The 18413-nt window shown below is 38.0% G+C and overlaps 1 protein-coding gene across 5 annotated transcripts; it reads left to right on the top strand.

Moving 5' to 3' along the window:
- The first annotated feature begins 1046 nt into the window (after positions 1-1046).
- Positions 1047-17919, top strand: rab11fip5a (RAB11 family interacting protein 5a (class I)). Of its 5 annotated transcripts, none has more exons than XM_060872265.1 (6): positions 1047-1772; positions 6369-6880; positions 7083-7827; positions 10547-13024; positions 13745-13874; positions 14189-17919. In XM_060872265.1, the coding sequence occupies exons 1-6, from the start codon at positions 1396-1398 to the stop codon at positions 14444-14446; spliced, it is 4500 nt and encodes a 1499-aa protein (XP_060728248.1). In that variant the 5' UTR covers positions 1047-1395; the 3' UTR covers positions 14447-17919. The 5 variants fall into 5 exon arrangements, with proteins under 5 accessions (XP_060728248.1, XP_060728247.1, XP_060728251.1 ...); XM_060872264.1 differs by having other exon boundaries at positions 10316-13024; XM_060872267.1 differs by lacking the exon at positions 1047-1772 and adding an exon at positions 1999-2099 and having other exon boundaries at positions 10316-13024.
- The last annotated feature ends 494 nt before the right edge of the window (positions 17920-18413 follow it).

Below are 18413 nucleotides of genomic sequence, written 5' to 3'. Positions count from 1 at the left end.
TATGGAAAAACGAATAAAAGCACTACAAAATAAGGAACTAGTGAATTAAATGCATTAGAACGCATTTAATCTAATGTGTGTATCAGTGTGTGTAAATGTTTTTTGTCTGTCCAAATTAGCAAATTGTTGTATGGCTAGATGTGTGAACATTGTGATTGAAATAGAATCAAAAAGGACTTTCACTATGCAGAGACCAAACATTCTTCCCTGGAAAATAAAATCACAGTTTAAGTTGCATAAAAGTATTAAGTATTAATGTCTCTGGATTATTTCTACTAGTCTAATTAAAATATACAGAGTCTAATGTGTCGGATAAGCGGTAGAAAATAAAATGAGAGTCTAATGTGTAATTTTCCCACAAATTATGACTTATTACTCTCTCAACTTAGAAATGTTCACAGTGTGTTAATGTACACTCTGTAGATTTCAAATCTGATCTCTTGTCATGTGCTGATCTTCACGAAACTAAGGGGAGATGAGGATATGTGCATAAATTGGCCAGTAGCCTGCCCTATGTAAAATATGGACATAGCCACGCCCAGATGTTTGGTAACTTGCACCTTATTGAACCCAGATGATAATATTGACCAGGTACTGTAGCTTTCAACATTCTACTGCACTCTGCCTTCATGCACACTGCAGGGCAGGGTTTTGGCAGGTGAACCGGTGCTGGCTTTTAGTCAGTGCATCTTCGAAATCATTCTGCCATTGTTCAGTAAACTAAAAAAAGTGTCTCATTACTGCCATCCGGAACAGCATGCCATTATTTAACCAAAATAGGGAAATTCCCATACAGGTCATTTTCCGGTGTAGCCATTTAGAATTATTTAGCGCTGCAAAATGGTTACTATTTAAAAATAATAATAATAATAAGTTGTAGCCTTTGCAGACGTTGGGAGCATCTAATCCTAGTTCGGAATAAAATCTAAAATATTCCATTCCATGCAGCATATGCTGCGAATACGCCAAAAAGTCCTGATTAATGCAGTGCTAAATCCTAATAATAGTGGCATACTATTTTGATATTCTGTGTGGTTGGGGATCCGCGCGAAGCTTTCCGGTACTTCCTCGTGTAGCGGGAGGATAAAGCAGTGACGTCGGCGGACTGATTCGGTGTCAACAGCGCCGCAAAGGCGAAGAATCTCCGGCCGAGCTGGACAGGCAGATACGACGCGAAACACACACAGACAGGGAGAGCGTGAATTGTACATTTATTTGAAGCAGTCAGTCTCATAACGTATGCTTGGGGAAACCATGCTTTAACGCTGAGAAAGAGATTAGGCTGACGATCACTCTGCAGCAGCGCAGTGCCTGGGCTTCACGTGACAGTGCGAGACTTTTAACGTCACCGTCCGTCCCGCGGTTTATGTCTTGGAGCCGCGAGCACGCGCGCCCATGGCCTCGATAAACCGGGACGAGGAGCAGCGATGGGTGCCGACGCACGTGCAGGTGCTGGTGATTCGCGCCCGTGGGCTCCGCGCCAAGGGCAAGCACGGAACGAGCGACGCATACGTCGTGGTGCAGCTCGGCAAGGAGAAGTACTCTACATGCGTGATGGAGAAAAGTACCGAGCCTGAATGGGGCGAGGAATGTTCATTCGAGCTGCAGCCTGGTGTGCTGGACGACAGGGGCCGCGACGGGCACCCGGCGAGTACTTGCGACCTTACCTTCACCGTCATGCACCGCGCGCTCATCGGCCTTGACGTGTTCCTGGGCCAGACCGTGATCGCGCTGGATAAGGCGTTCCGTGAGCGTGTGTGCATGAGAAACGAGTAGGTTCATCGCCTTTAGGTTGGCTGTTTGCTTATTTGCTTGTTGACTTAAGTGGTGACAGTAGTTTTGTGGTCCTGCATATAAAAATCGCAGTAGGCTTCTGTGATATTGGTAAAGGTGATGGACATTTATTGCCGGTGCCTTTGCCTAGTTTTCAGTTTATGTGAGAAGCCCGTACCAGTTTAGAGAGAGAGAGAGAGAGAGAGAGAGAGAGAGAGAGAGTGCTGCAATCCACTCCGCAGTCACGCCCTCCTTCATACAGCTCTGAGGGAGGTTTGTGAAGGAGGCCTCAGGACAAACACTGATACCATCTGAGCAGCAGCGTGGTGAAGTCTACTGTATATAGTGCCTTTATTCTTCATGTGCTCTCCAGAGAACGTGTTAGTCTCAAGGTCACAGCATAAATAGAGTAACCTCTTACAGATGCTTTCCGGTTTCTAATGTGGAAATGATGAGCCTCCTATTCTGAGAAAAACCATGTTCTTCACTGCCAGCTTTTGCATTCTATAAATGTCGGCTTACTTTAGGCTTGAACATGGGGTCCTCATCAGTGATGTAGTTTGAAATGGAAATGATGATTAGAAGTTACCAATGAGTTTGGACAAGTCTGAAAGGGTTTGACTATGCCTCTGGTGACATATGGTCATGTGAGGACTTTTCTATAAACAGGTCACTCACAAATGTATCATGCAGAGGTCTAATGCTAAAGAAACTGAGGTTTTTAATCTGGTTTTTTTTTTTTTTAAAGGTAATTCCAGTTTCTAGAATATTGCTTGTTAATCTACTATACCTTGTAGTGTTGACCTCTGCCAGAGGCTCTAGTATAGGAGCTTGAAAAAATGCTGTTTGGTATAAAATAACCTGGTAGAAGATACTTTTTGTTATACTCGACTACTAATCTAACATTCCTGTTTTAACTAATGATGGTATTAGTGTGTATGAGCAGTTAATGAATAGAACTGGGTGTGTTTGATGTTCAGGAATGGGGCTGGGCTCTGCTGAAATACATATAATAATAATACATTGCAAGGTTGTATTTGTAGCATGCTAGATTTTAATCTGTGTTGGTTTTACAGTCAAGTATAGGCCAATATATTTGACCTTAATATTATACCATTCTGTTGGGAAGAAGAGCTATGTTGTTATTCTCCAGTAGGAAAAAGGGTACTGAAATTTGATTTACAGTTCAGATAGCCTGTGTTATGTCATGTCATGTTAACTGTATGAAAATTCATCTACAGTTTACTCAGTTATTTATTTTGAACATTGACAATCTTCAACTTTTAAAGAAGTTGAAGATGTACCATTTAATGTCATTTGAAAACATTTAACAACATAGTGGTTTCAAATACATTAAAACATATGGTATGGGTTATAAAGAAAAAATATAACCAGGATGTAACTAATGTTGTAATATGTAATGCTGTCATTTGATATTAGCTAGATATATTCACTGAAGACTACTATAGCAGAACGTTTATAGGTCTTAGAGTAGGTAAAACAAGAGAAATACTGTTTATTTATACTTGTTTTGTTAGATTCTATGAGTGTATAAAACGGCTAAATGTTTGCTCCTCCTCTGGCTGACCACTTTGAGGCTTTAGCTCTGTTCAACGTTAGAAATTCAAGATGCATTTGGACATCTCTAGAAAACGTGTATAACTGCAAAATGGGGAAAAAAATAAGACCACTGTCAATTAAAATTTCCCTCTAATGACGAAGCCTTTGTAGTAAATTTATTCTTTCCCAAATGTCAGACAGAAACCTAATAATAAATTTTTTTGCCAGTTGAAACACAAGTTAGACCCTTCAACCTTGTCTCTTGGCCACAATCTAATACGTTTATTGTCTATATTAGTGACATCTTCACATTTATGCAATGAATAATATCATGCAGATACAGGTTAAGAGCTTCTGTTTATGTTCATGTCAGACATCAGAATTGGGGAAATATTAGATCTGTGATTTTAACCGTGGTATTGATGTTAATACTAGATGGGCTGGTCTGAGTGAACGTCAGTTCTGTGGGTGAAACACTTCATTTTATCAGGTCAGAAGAGTATGTCCAGATTGGTTGGAGCTGCCTGGTAGGATATAGTACCTCAACTAATTACTCTTTACAAGTGATCCCTCTAATCATTCATGTTTACCAACAACCATGCAATGGTCAAAGTCACTGAGATATTTTGCCCATTTACCCATTCTGATGTTTGATGTGAACATTAACTGAACTATTGACTCAATGCATGCACTGCACTACTGTCACATGCCACAGGATAACTGCACAAATGTATACTTGTACCTTTTGCTTATTATGGGTAGTATGGAGGATACAGTGAACAGTGACAGGCCTAATTTATTTGTAAGTCTTTTGTACAATTTGGTAGTCCTTGATTGCTTAGCTTCTGGCCAAATGTCAGAGAGACACTTTGCTTTGAATAAAATAAGAACTTCCCTTTGTAATGTGCTTGGTGTCCTGCTTGGTTGTGCTTTGTTTGTGAATACATCTACAGTATAGGCACTAATGAGGGTGATTCTTGAGTTAACCGTGTCTTACCACATCCTTTGCATGTTTAGGAAGTAGGAAATCAACTTTGTTGGTGACAAGTCACTGAGAAAAATAAGTTCATGTACAAAGGTTTGTTTCTGTTTTTTTCAGTATGTCAATCATCTAAATATGACTTTGTGTGACACACCCTTGGTAATTGGGTCAGTTCTGTGTTGTGTTGGTGTTTTTTCTGGGTGTGTAGGTAAGATATGTTGGTTTGCTGTCGATTGTGTGCTTGTGAGAGTGCAGCATTGCATCTTAAAATAGTGTGCAGTATACTGCTACTGCTGTGTCATGGTTTAAATATGATATTTAATTTTTTTTAAAAATAAACACTCATTTGTTTTAAAGCCATTATTTACCCAATTTCCTGTGCTGCCAACTGTGGTCTAGCTTCATTTTATTAAAATAAATGTCTAACAAACTTGGGTGGAGCATGATGGCTGATGTTTGAAGAGGAATTTGGCACAATTAGAAGTGTTGTGCAAAAAAAATAGTTTCTAGTTCAAATTGATTATGGATGTAGATGATCTTGAAGCCATGGAATACTTCAGAGCCAGGAATATACACTAACAAATCGACAAGCCTTCCTAGCAAAATGAAATTGTCTGAAGATCTGTTCTGCTTCCAGCATTAAAGTCCACTCTTCAGATGTGAAAGAAGTTTAAGATACACATATACACACACACACAAACAACACACACACGTGCTAAGCAGGTGTACATTCTCTAAGAAAGTAACACTACCTACTCTTGAAAGCTTGTTAAATATTATTTTTTATTTTTTTTTGCATTTTCTTTCAAAGTCCCAGCAGCCCCTTTATTTGTATATTTGTGTATATATATATATATATATATATATATATATATATATATATATATATATATATATATATATATATATATATATATATATATATATAAATAAAATTAGACATGCTTCTGTGAGCAGAAAGAGAAACGTGTAGCATTTTCTTGAAGTGTAGTCATCTCTAAGCTTACTACATTATGAAAGTAATGCTAAATGTGTGCGTAAGTGTATTGCACAGTTGAGCAGATCAATACTGCTGATAAGCATTTTGATGCTGATTGTCAACACTTTTGCATGTGTTCATAGCTGCATCTAGCTGAAGGCAAGATAGAAACACTAGGAAGCCATATTGCATGTGCTGTACAGATAAGTGTACAGTAAACATTCAAATGACAAACTCACAAACTCTGCAGTTCTACAAAGAAGTGTAAAGCACCATTTTGTTTAACCAAGTGTGATCCACTTTTGTAAAAAAGCAGATTGTAGCTATAAGTAAGTGCAATGCCACATATATTTTTGCCTCTGTTATTAAAAATGGGGTCATGCATAGCTTGATCAACGTGTAAAAACCTTGTCTGTTATAATACTAGAAAATGAAACTGTAGAAAATAGGTTCAGAAATTGAACAGTCTTTTTAACTATGAACATAATGGCAGTTACTTCACCTTAGATTTAAGTAGTAATAATATTAAATTGACTGAATTGATTCAAATGATATTGTGATTTATTTATTTATTTTTGTTAGATTTGAAGGACGTCTAAAAACCTTTGTGAACTTGCTATAGAACAAAATCTAGAATTCTCCTTTTTTCTAGAAGAATCTCAATGTTTCTGGAAAGCATATAATGTTAGATTTCTAATGTTAGATTTGGTTGTGTGCGTGTGTGTTTCTTACTTTACAATCTAAGGGAGTTTTTCCTTGCCACTGCTGCCTGAGTCACCTCAGACTTGCTCATTGGGGATAAATACAAACACATTTAAATATATCTAATATTAATCTTGAATTTTAATTTTAATCTATTAATCTTTATATTATTCTTTACAATAACCTTTTATGTTTGTTCTGTAAAGCTGCTTTGAGGCAATGTCAATTGTAAAAATCGCTATACAAATAAATTTGAATTGAAGTGAATTGAATTTCTGTTACCAGTTTTAGTACAACATATAAACATATTTGATAAAGAAAGGGACCAAAACTTTAGTTTGTCCTACTGAACTGCCTCTTTTTCTGTCCCAGATGGTACAAGCTTCATTCTAAAACTGGCAAAAAGGAGAAAGAAAGAGGGGACCTTCAGGTAACGGTGCAGTTTACTCGCCATAACCTGACAGCCAGCATGTATGACCTCTCCATGAAGGACAAACCTCGGTCAGCCTTCATCAGGCTGCGTGAGCGCATGCGTGCACGGAAGCATGGTGGGGATGAAGAGTCCTCCTCAGCCATCGTGCCAGGGGGTTATGGGACATTGGCACGCATACGGGGCCGTCTGCCAAGTGATGGTGGTGGAGAGGAAGACTATGAGGATGATGAAGGAGGAGAGGTAAGACGAAGTAAAATGAGGAGTTACTTCCTTCATGGAAGGTTACGGAAGTCTTCAGACACGCGTTCTAGCACATCTCTAGGTTCTGAGAGCAGTGAGTCATCTTCCAGAGGGGGAAGCCTTAGCCCAACTGCTGGCATCAGTGTAGTGGTTTCGGACCTCTCCAATTCACCCAGCAACAGCAGCAACTTGACTGCAGACAACAGTCCAGGTACACACACACTTTCCTGATTCAGTGTTTATCCATAATCATTATTATGATATTCTGGGTTTAAAACTGGAAATTTAAAGTCATTTCTTACCTACAGACATATGGTGTTTATAAATTTAGAATGACAAATACATGTGCACTTTCTATGTTCTTTAACACCTCTCTCTCTCTCTCTCTCTCTCTCTCTCTCTCTCTCTCTCAGACCACACAGTAGCCCCCTCACCACTAGTCTCCCCTGTTAGACATGGGTTTGATGAGGTATGTGACCATAGCATCCCAGTGCCTCATTCTCTGTCCACTGACAGTGATGCCCCTTTTCTCCTGCCCTCTGTCTGTGTTAATGGAAATCCAGTAGAGACATCTCCTCTTACTCACCAACCCCCCTCACTGGTACTTCAACATCCTAGGCCACAGACAGAGACCCGACAAGAATCACCATACACTCCTTGGACAAGCCCACCAGAGGAAGGCAAACCCACTCAGGCCCAAACAGCCCAGCCCTCGGAAATCAAACCTCAACCCAGTCCTGAGTTCCAGAACAAGCAAACTAAAGTGGAGTCTAAATCCAAGCATGACCTGCAGTTCCCTGCAGTAGGAATGCTGCAGAAGGGCTCTGCACTCTCTTTATCCTTGCAGAACCTCTCTCGCCATAAAGAGGGCCAGCAGGGCGGAGGGCCTATAGAAGGCCGCCGTTGGTCCTTTGATAAACCAGGAGAAGAGGAGAAAGCGGCCATAGCTGCTGCACTGGAGCATGCCGGGTTGATAGCCGATGAGACAGTGGTGGAAACAGGTGTGTCTATAAGCGAGATAGAAGTTCAAGGCAAGAAAAAGCGAAGCTTGTTCTCACATTCACAGCCTGAAAAAAAGGAAACTGGCAAAGCTCAGCCAGCTACAGAGGGAAGACACAGAGGCTGGTTCAGCTCTAAGGACCCATACAGTAAACCAAGGTAAAAAGATGAGTGTTATTGATTCCATTATAAACCTGTTCATGTAAATAAGTTCTCAGTTGTGACACCAATATTTGCACAGTCACTGATAGGACTGTCTCCCAATTAATCACATTTTTAGTCTCTCCCCTGCCTTTTCTCTTTGCTTCTATACATTCTAGTATTATTCTAGTAATATACTTTAGTCCTCAGTGTACTATTTGGCTGTGTCCTCTTTCCTGTCATTAGTTCCCTAAGGATGATTGACAGATTATATGGCTGTGTGCAGTGTAACTATAATTCTTGATCAGTAATATTAAATGTCTCCCCGAGTTGCATAACTAATAATTTGGCGTGGATGGAGAATATACTATATGACAAATTGAATTGTAATGTGAGTACAATTATATATTAAGTGTTATGCTGTTAGTGCCATAAATGTTATGCACTCATGCATTTCGGATGGATGCCAGATAGAATGAGCAGTAATGGCACAGTTTTTTAATATGGTTGCCATGAGTCACCTTTATGACTCAGAGAAAATTATTTTAAAAATAATAGAGTAGCATCATTTACTTTGAAGATAGATATGGATGAATTGTATTCGACCATTTGCTAAACATTTTAACACAGTTAAGAGACAATTGCTTTGTGGCTGTTGAGGAAAATAATAAAGATTTTGGCATACAGTAACTGGTAAATCTACTGTCAACTCCAGAACTATTGGCACCCTATATGGAAATAAGCACCGTTTGTTTTCCTGGAAAATACTTGTGTGTATATATAATGTGATCAGCACCCTTCAATTTATATTTTGCGATGTCTTTCATTGATAGAGCAACAGCACTAAATTTCTTTTGTAAAACGTTTTTTGTAACAATGCTGGAAACACTTCGAGGGATCTTGGTGTACTTCTCCATACATATAATTTCAGTTTTGCAGTTTTCAGTAGGATTCAAAATTGTGAAACAATTGTCGTGTCCCACAACATTGTGAATGTGTGTGTCTGTTTTGGGTCATTGTATTGTTGAAAATGTCATTACAAGCTAGCTATAAACCTGTTGGAAGAGGAACCTAACTATTCATTTTCTTTTATGTTAGTATTATTTTTTTTTTTTAAAAAAGGGAGATTCTTTCTATAAAAGAGGAGATTAATTCTATTAATTAAAAAAGATACATTTTTGTGAAAAGATTTTTTTTCAGAAAGTTGTCAGTTATTCTGGAGTTGATTTATGTATAACTGGTTGAACCCTTTTTTTTAAATTTATTTATTTATTTATTTATTTGTTGTGCATTTTTATATACGCAGGGAAACTAAAAGATGAACCCAGAAATATGTTTAATTTAATTATTTTCCAGTTTGTTGTACCACTTGTCATGTCCATCAGAGAGTTGTAGCTTTACTTACTGGTTAATTTGTGCACACAATGATTATGGACAGCGTTTGTTAGGTTCAGTGAAGACTGCTGCTGATGCTCACAGAACATTCTTATTTTCATGGAAAACTTAAAATAATTGAAGGTGTCCTAATTGTCTGAGTATAATGCATTACAATACTGAATTATTTTATTTACACTGTATAAGACTATATTTAGACTACAGTCCTCTTATCGTTTATATTCATTCTCTCCATGCTGCTTGGCTCTGTTGCTCTCACTCTTTATTTTTATATGGTTGGATGATCATTATTGGGTGCACTAGCTCTGCAATGCTAGCAGTCTGCAGTGCTGCAAGATAAAACAGGTGTGGTATGAGTCAGTTAGTTTTACTCATTGTAAGTACACATACTGTGTAGCTGTGTGTGTGTTTGAAGGGGTGTTTTTTAAATGAAATATTGGTTTTTACTCTGGTCCATAGTGAGCTTAACTGAAAGCATTTCAGTCTGCAGTGTTTCATTTTCAGGTTACTTATTAAAATACAAACATGACTGACTAATCTGCTATGTCATCTAAACTGGTTATAAGTCTTAAGTCTTATGATGAGGTATTTGATCATAAAGCTTTTATAAAACAACCTGGCCTCTCCTATTCTTCATGACCAATAGTGGTTGTGTTTGTTTAACATTTAAATTGGAATGACAAAAACATTTGCATCATTCAGGTACAACAATGTAATGTAAAGCACAGTTGGATTATACTTTAATATATACAGGTCAATTTTGTAAGTTGATTGTCTTTCATCAGGTTTTGGCAATCACAGACAATGTATGTCGCCTAATAGGAGTGGTTTTATTTTATTTTAATGTGTCTCCAGTGCATTACATGTTCAGTTCTTTGTCCTATGTCTATAGTCCTGTTTTGTTTAAATCATGTTTTCACTTGATATTATGTAGTTTTACTAGAGTTACATTTGAAGTATAGCATAACCCCTGAAAATATATTGCCCAAAAAACTCGCAGGTCTCATAAATAGGTAATGCAGGCAATGATGAGAAATCACTTGTATTACTGAAGGTTAAATTGAGAAGACTGGTATTGTCTAATGTGATGACTGTGTGCCTTCCTTCACAGCCAACTGGTTGCTCCTCAGACAGACTCCAGCTCCAGCACAGCCCTTCCCCCTATATCCCTGTCCCCCACTGACTTTTTAGAGGGGATGACTTACAAACACACTAACCCCTTCAATTCCTCCTCATTCATCTCTCCTGCTAACCCTTTCTTTTCACTTCTGAAGCAGAATCCATTTTTCCAGGAGCTGCATACTGTCACTCCTTTAACACCTGCTTTGCCCTTTCTCTGTAGCCCAGCCATCTATCAACCTGAAGTGCCTGCCTCAAGACCTGGACACCCCTCACCTCCTCTACATGTAGTTGAAACTGGAAATGCAAAGGGAGTCCTAGTGGATGGATCATTACAAAATCTTACAAATTCATTTTGCAGAACTGATGCATCGGATGACACTGACAAATGTATCCAATGGGATGATTTCATTGGTGATAGACTGAAGCTAAACTCAAAGATTGGTACTCAGAATGTGAGCATCCTCCCTTCTCCCTACCTGTCTGAACCACCTAATCAAACACAGTGTTGTGAAGGTGACCAAAATAAAGTTCTGGAGTTGACCAATGAAGGTGTAAAGGTGTCCGGTAAAGCTCTTGAAAGTGAATGTAATATAACAACAGACTGCACTTTCATTCTAGATGCACTTCCTCAGTTTGAAGCTGAAGCATATTTTATGCACTGTAGTACTCAGAAAACTGACCTCAATAATTTTGTTCCTCAAGATTCTTCAGAAACTGAATTTGACTCCTCACTGCCTCATAACTCGAGCATAGATTTCTCTGAACTCAATGCCCTAGCATGCCCTTACCAAACACTTTCAAATGGCACATTTAATAAGGACAACGTCAGCACAGCCTCAGTCTGCCAAATAAATATTACACCAAATGCAATGTTGGTGTCATCTGTGGTTCCTAAACCCTCAGCACCCAATTCTGAAATATTAGATTATTTAGACCTGTTTGAAAAGTCTGAACAAGAAATAGTCAAGTGCATTTCCTCCAAGAGGCTGACAGATGATTATACTAAATTGTCTGCAGAAATCCAGAAGACATTGCTGCCTTCCTGTAATTTTGATATTCTGGAAGCATATCCTATTGTAACATCTGAATCTACATGCAAGGGTTGTAATGTCCCAGAATCAAAGTCCTCCCCAAAAGGACAGAGGAACTTCAAATCAGATGGTGGTATTGGAACAGGAGACAGAGAAGTAGAATTGCAAGAGTCTGCCATTAAAGAGGGAGCATACTTGGATGTCCATCCAGCAGTATATCCATTAGAGTTGTCCATTCCCTTTGGACCTAGTGACTTTGTGTCACAAGGAACACTGTCAATGGAGAAAGATAATTCAAGTAATCCAGGATGTGAATCATTAGACAGAAGTTTCGTAGGGGAAGGTTTTGATGGAGGTTCTTCTATGGACTCATGCTGTATGTCACTTACAAAGCAGAAAGTCAGTGATTCACCACCTAATATATCTACATATGAGGCAGATGCACCAAAGGATAGCAGAATGACAGTATCTTCAGCAGTGTCTCCTAAGTACGTTCTCTCTCATAGCCTGTATGAAAGTGTAGATTCTGAGCAGTACCTCACCTGTATGTCACAGAACACAGAATCTCCTGTGGCCAATTTTCAAGAAACCAAGCCAAAATCTCATTCGTCCCAGGAAGTTCTCTCAGCAAATGACCAATCTCAAAGATCCCTGTCAGTACTGCAGCAACCCCCAGCTGAGATTATTCAAGAAGCTTTGCCAAGGAATGGAGATATTTCTCAATATGGTCTTTCAAATCCACCAGCATCTCTTTCATTTTTGCCAAAATCTGTCTCCTCACAGAATACTTTTAAAAAAGAAAGTGACATTACAAAAGAGGCATTAACAGGTACAGTTACAAATGAATCAATACAAAAATGTGATCCCTTAATGGACACAAAAATGAACAATGATTTGCTACATGAGAGAAGTCCAGATATCTTTCAGATGATGACAACAAGGGCAGGGGAATTTCTTTTAAAGTTAGACCCATATACATTTATGGATAATGATAATTGCTTTACTGAGCCTCTGCAGTCCAATCATGTGCAATGTGATGGTATTCTAGAGGACCCGGAGATTATCACAGATTTTTGTCAGTCTGCTAAGAATATGCGTGCCTCTGATTTTGTATCTGAACCAACCTCTGGCATTACTCAGGACTTGGTTATGACAGATTTGCTCCTGGATAACATGTTTGTGGCCCAGCATGCTGTGACACGTTCTGTTGGCATGAGCCCTGTCACACACCCTCTGCCTATGGAGACTTGCACAAACGTGGAATTGTACCCGCATTCTATTAAAGCATCACAAATAAGTAAAAATAAACAAACGGCAACTACTGCAGCTTCTGTTCCGCAAGTGGGACACTTGGACAGTGCTATACACTGGCCTAATATTCAACCACCTCTCTCTGAGCCCTCAATTATGGATCAGCTGACTTCAGGGAGTGATCTCTTGATGAGCTCCCCCTTATCTTTGCTTAACCTTTCACCACTAGCCTCATCTACACCACATGTAGCAGTAGGAATTACCAGTCTGCCACTGTCCCCCTTTCCTATGACATCTGCTCCAGCAAAAACATTGCTGCATACTACACTGGCTACTACTACTCTTTCCCCTGCATTTACTGCATCGTGTGATAGTTTTCCTCAGGAAGAACATCAGGTAACCTGTCATCTCAGCAGGTGAGGTCAAAAGGGTGGTCTTTGAGATGAAATCAACTTGGATGGGGATGAACGAGTAATGCAGTCTCTCCACAGATTATGTGGTCCATGTGTTTTGCATATATCAGAAATTATTAAAGAAATAATTAAAATTAGACAAAATGTTCAGATATGCATGAAATGTTAGACAAAATTAGACAAAATGTTTAGATATGCTGCACTACTCAAACATCCCAGATTGTCATTAAGTAGATTGGTTTAGAGTGTGAGGGTGCACTTGAATCTCAATCTTTTTCTGGTGTCTTTCTCATGCTTTCTGTCTGATCTTTGCTTTCAATTTTTTTACATTAATGTATAAGACTCTAAAATGTATGGTATCATGTGGTGTTTGTATTTGTTGTTGTGTATTTAACAATAATTGTGCATTCACTCTGTTCTTCCCTTCTTGGTGTGTAAACTCCTTTACCTTCCAATTTAGTAATTAATCTTTGCTGTTTGCATGCGTTGTGATATTTCTAAAATGAAAATACACTTTCGTTCTCTTTTGGTTTCGAAGGTGGTGGGTGGTGGGTGTCTCTTTTCCTGGACCAGGGGACTATGTGTATGCTTTGTGCAACATATTGTTTTTATTTCAGAGATAGATATTTAAATCTACAGCCATCAATGTGTGGTTTTGATTGTCTTCCATTACTGTCTGTGAATATTTATATATCTTGTTTCTCCCATCATTGGCTGCTTTAGTCCACATCCAGTGAAGCCTTTGACACCTCCAGATGAGAAGAGGTCAGAAGGGTGGTCTATGTTTGAGAAGATCAAGTCCACCATTCATTCAGGACGAGGTCACCAAGGAGACCAGGAACATGAAAAGAAGGTATGATTTGTTTAGTCATTTAATGTTTTTATTACTGTCAAACAAAATGTGTTTGGACAAGATGAAACTACCGTTTTACTACCTTACACTTGTAAGTTAAGTGAGCTAACCTCATGTAGAACTACTAAGAAACATTGAGTCTTTCCTTTCAGAAATGGTTTTGGGTATATGCCATTTTAGAAAGCCAACTATGCAAACCATTGAAAAAAAGAAAGGAAAAAAAAAAAGCATAGCAGCCAAGCTTCACTAACTTGACTATACTACAAACATCACTTGAAAATAATCACTAATGTGTCTTTTCAACAATTTCTCAGCTCTTGGTGGAGGGTGGAGGCTCCTACTACCATCTAAACCACAGTGAGCTGGTGTCGCTCCTTCTACAGAGGGATGGTGAGCTCCAACACGAAAGAGAGGAGTATGAGCACCGTGGCTTGTTGCTAGAGAAGCGGGAGGTGGAGATAAAGAAGATGAAAGTTTTAATCCGAGATCTAGAAGATTACATTGACACTTTGCTAGTTCGCATTATGGAACAAACTCCTGCACTGTTGCAAGTTCGTTCCAAAATGAAATGACCATATAGTGAATCAGCAAACATTTCACTGTCACTTCACAAATCTTCCACAACCCCTGGGCAGAAGTTGCAACCCTGCACTGCTACAATGTAAATGTAGATTGAAGCATTACTGAACAGGCACAGAAATGATATATTTGGCATTCTTTGCTGTCTCAAATACAGTGTCTACCAATTTGCACCCATCCCCTTGCCTTCCTGACTCCCACAATTGTTATTGTTATAAGAAATTCTGAGAAATTTTACTTAGTTGATGCTCACTTCCTCTAAACAGATGTATAAGAGATGTGCATCTGTCCAGCTAGTTACCAAAGCTGCCTGTCAGTCAAAGGAAAGTGTGGTCTGGTTTTTGAAATCTTGGGTGTAGAATCTTTGCTGCTTGAAATAATGTTATTCAAATGTTCAATTTTATTCTTCCTTTCTCCTCACGTTAATGGGACCTATGCCATTTAATCTCATAATACTATGCTGCTTAACCCGGCCGATTCTATAGATGTTGCGTTGGGGGGATATATAACTGCAAAAAAAAAAAAAAAAGCAGAATTGGTCAGTTCACATCAGCTTGTGCCTCATGTCATGTCTTCCGCACTTTAAGCATAAGAGTAGAGGCACACACTGAAATAGTGGTTCCCCAGCCCGTCTTTGCCAACCAGTCCCACTCCCATCCTGCTCGAGCTAACATGCACACATTGCTGCCAGTGCTTTCAGGTGTAATGAACAGGATATATACTGTTACTGCTTATATGCCACTCTGGTGAAATGCCAAATGCTGCCTTATCATATGTCTCTGTTCTGTTATTGTTGAAACCATCACTTTTCAGCTCTACATTTTATCTTGAAGTGGGACTGTAAGGGACTGTGGGTTCATACCTGGTTACCAACAGACTGTTAAATCAGGTAATGTCATAGGCTATTACTGCCTAAAGTGTTGAGCGATGAACAAACAGTACTGTCACAAGGAGGTGGATGGTTATGGAATACCAAATGCCAAAGGTTGCTGTAATTCAGTGTCACAGTATTCCCAGTGCAACCATGGCTCCAGTCTGTGTCGATGTGCCTGCATTGTTACTCTGATGTTGCCACTATCAGTGTTTTTTGCAGTGTAGTACCCTCTGTAGTTGTGTGGTAGCGGCCTGTGTAACAGCACTTTCAAACCACACATCCACTTAATAAAACGGTTCTTCCTCAAAAGCATAAGTACTGAGCAAACACAAATAACACGTACATTTACACTGCACTAGCTCATTCTCTGAACCTAAGATATTTACAGTATTCCTGTGCTTACTGTAATTCTTATAGTCCAGCTAAGCTAGAAAATCAGAGATCAATATATTACATGTAACTTGTCAAAAACAATTAGAAGCACTTAAGGTTTCACATGTTTTGCCTCTTACTGAATTATGATCTCTAGGTCCTAGGTTGTGATTGGGTATAAATGTATAAATGGAGTGACTTGGACTGTGTCGTTTGAATTGACTCATGGAATATTAATGTCAGTCAGAGACTAAAGTTTACAATTCTTAATAAACCTGTTGTTTTATCTTCATATGGCCTTTTTTAAAGGTTATAATATTTAAGCTTTCTTTTCTTTCTTTTAGTTTACGCTTTCACATAGGTTAGTCTAAACTGTAAAGTTCTGTTATCAAAGTTTTTTCTGTTATACAGTATGTTCACTTTTGGGTCACTTTTACTTTCCTACCTTTTGTTCCATTTTATCAGTTATTAAAGTTATACTTATTATCATTTTTAGGTTTTACTGCCTTTTATTTTTACACCCTGTTTGAGAATATGCTGTTCTATGACTGTGTTTATTTAGAATGTAGGAAGCAATAGTGCAGATTGCTAGAGAACTGTGAAAAGCCAGATGCCACCTGCAGTGCAGTTAGGAAGTACAAGTGCCCTTGACTTAATGATATGTTGAAGAACGTGTCAGTAGAATGAATATGGAAATAATTATTTGTATTGTTAATTTGTTACTCTGAGCTGCATTTCTGTAGCAGAACCTCTGATATATTTGTTTGGAAATAAAAACAATTATTTGTGTTAATTCCATTCCTACACTTTGTTCCTGCAAATCTAAAAGGAAAAAAATCAAAAAACAACCTAAATTACATCATCCTTATTTTCTTTTTATAAAGAAAAAATATCATACTGCATTATTTAATAAATTACTGGTATTTATTGGTTACATGTATACAATGAATACAAAAAGTCTACACACCCCTGTTGAAATTGCAGGTTTTTGTGTTTTGGGGGAAAATAAAAAAGATAAATTGCCAGAAACAGAAACAGTAACATGGTTGCAGTAGTGTGTTTACACCCAGAAATTAATACTTTGTTGACATACCTTTTTGGGTTAGAGTACCAGCATGAGACATCTAGACTTTTTAGAATTTTCTCACTCTTGCTAGCAAAAACATTCTGGAGGCAGCAGATTATAAAGCCATCTCCTGTGCACAGCCCACTTCAGGTTACCCCAAAGAGTTTTAGATTTCAAGGCTGGACTCTGGCTAACTCATTCTAAAACTTTGTTCTTCTATTGGTTAAGTCATTTCTTTGTTAATTTGGATGTGTGCATTGGGGGCATTTTCATGCTAAAAGTTGAAATTCCTTTTCACCTTCAGCTTACAGTAACCGACACCTGACGGATTTGCACTAAAATTGACCGGAATCTGTAGCTATTCATGATTCCCTCTATCTTAATAGACACCCAATTCTGTCATTCCTAAAGCATGATGATGCCACCACCATGCTACACTGTGGGTATGGTGCAATTTTAGTGATGTATTTTGCTTAAACCCCTCTCCTTATCTGTACCGTTCAATAAGTGAGATACCATACAAGCTTTGTGGATCATGGTTTAGTAGTCAGCTTGATGATATCAAGAACAGGAGAAGAAAATCTTAACAGGGAAAACAGGGTTAAATAGAATCATTTAATTGTTGACAAGGTGTTTGATTTATTTTGAAAATGAGATTGATTGTGATTGGCCATTCATCAAACCCCGCCCCAATTCAGATTGTTTTTCAGTTCATTTTTTTGTTGTAACTTTACAATTAGGTGAAAGGTACTGACATGATTCATCTTGTTTTTGTGTTTTTTTTTTTTACAATACAAACCTAGTGGTGTGCAGATGTTTTATATCCATTGTAGATAACTTTTTTCTTCATTTTTTTATTTCATGATTCCATGAATTTATAGAGAGGACAAATCCAGGTGAAGCTCCCGGCTGCTGACTACACAGGGTCTGATCCACAGGGATCAGAAATGTTACATTTTAAAATCAAGTCTTTCCTTGAGGTGCTGTTTTTTGGGATGTCCAGGGGTTGTTTTATGCCTGTCCCTAGATGTTTGCTTGTTTGATTATTGTATTGATAATCGTATTGATGATTGGAAGGGAATATTAAAATCAGCTCTCTGATTTGTCCTTTTGCATCTGTCAATGAAATAAACTCTTTTCACTTTGGGATGGCATTTTGCATGTTTTTGTAAATTTTGTATGGTCAATTAAAGTGCAAATATGTTTTTAAAAGACTAAATAACAACCAAGATTTAAAATATAGTAAAAAATATCTTATAGTGATATATCAGGAGACCCATATAGAATTTAATAGACACCTTAATAAATTATATGTCTACTTTATTGGTATTTTAGCTTATTTGAATATACCAGAATGCTTGCTTAATTCACTTAAGCAAGTGCATCAAATGTATGTGCATCATATTAGGCTAAATTAGAAAAATTTTCCCTTCAGTAAAAGTTATTTTCCAGCTCTGAACATATTGTATTATAGCAGCTATTGATAAACATTCATAAAGAAAAAAATACTTCTCGATCATTATGGTTCTATTTTAATTGTATATAGAATGTATATAAAAAAAATAGTATAATAGTATATATATATTATATTTACTTGTATATAGAACAAATATAGTCCACGCATATATGTGACCACAAGCATTTGGAC

This window comes from Tachysurus vachellii, chromosome 6 (genome assembly GCF_030014155.1).
Source record: "Tachysurus vachellii isolate PV-2020 chromosome 6, HZAU_Pvac_v1, whole genome shotgun sequence".
NCBI classification, from domain to species: Eukaryota; Metazoa; Chordata; class Actinopteri; order Siluriformes; family Bagridae; genus Tachysurus; species Tachysurus vachellii.
This window is presented reverse-complemented; position numbering and strand designations above follow the sequence as displayed.

Bases quoted from the DNA above. Each gene is read 5' to 3' on its own strand.
- rab11fip5a (XM_060872264.1), top strand. From the start codon at position 1,396: ATGGCCTCGATAAACCGGGACGAGGAGCAGCGATGGGTGCCGACGCAC. The intron at 7,828-10,315 runs GTAAAAAGATGA...CTTCCTTCACAG, and splicing joins GACCCATACAGTAAACCAAG to CCAACTGGTTGCTCCTCAGA. The intron at 13,025-13,744 runs GTGAGGTCAAAA...TGGCTGCTTTAG, and splicing joins GTAACCTGTCATCTCAGCAG to TCCACATCCAGTGAAGCCTT.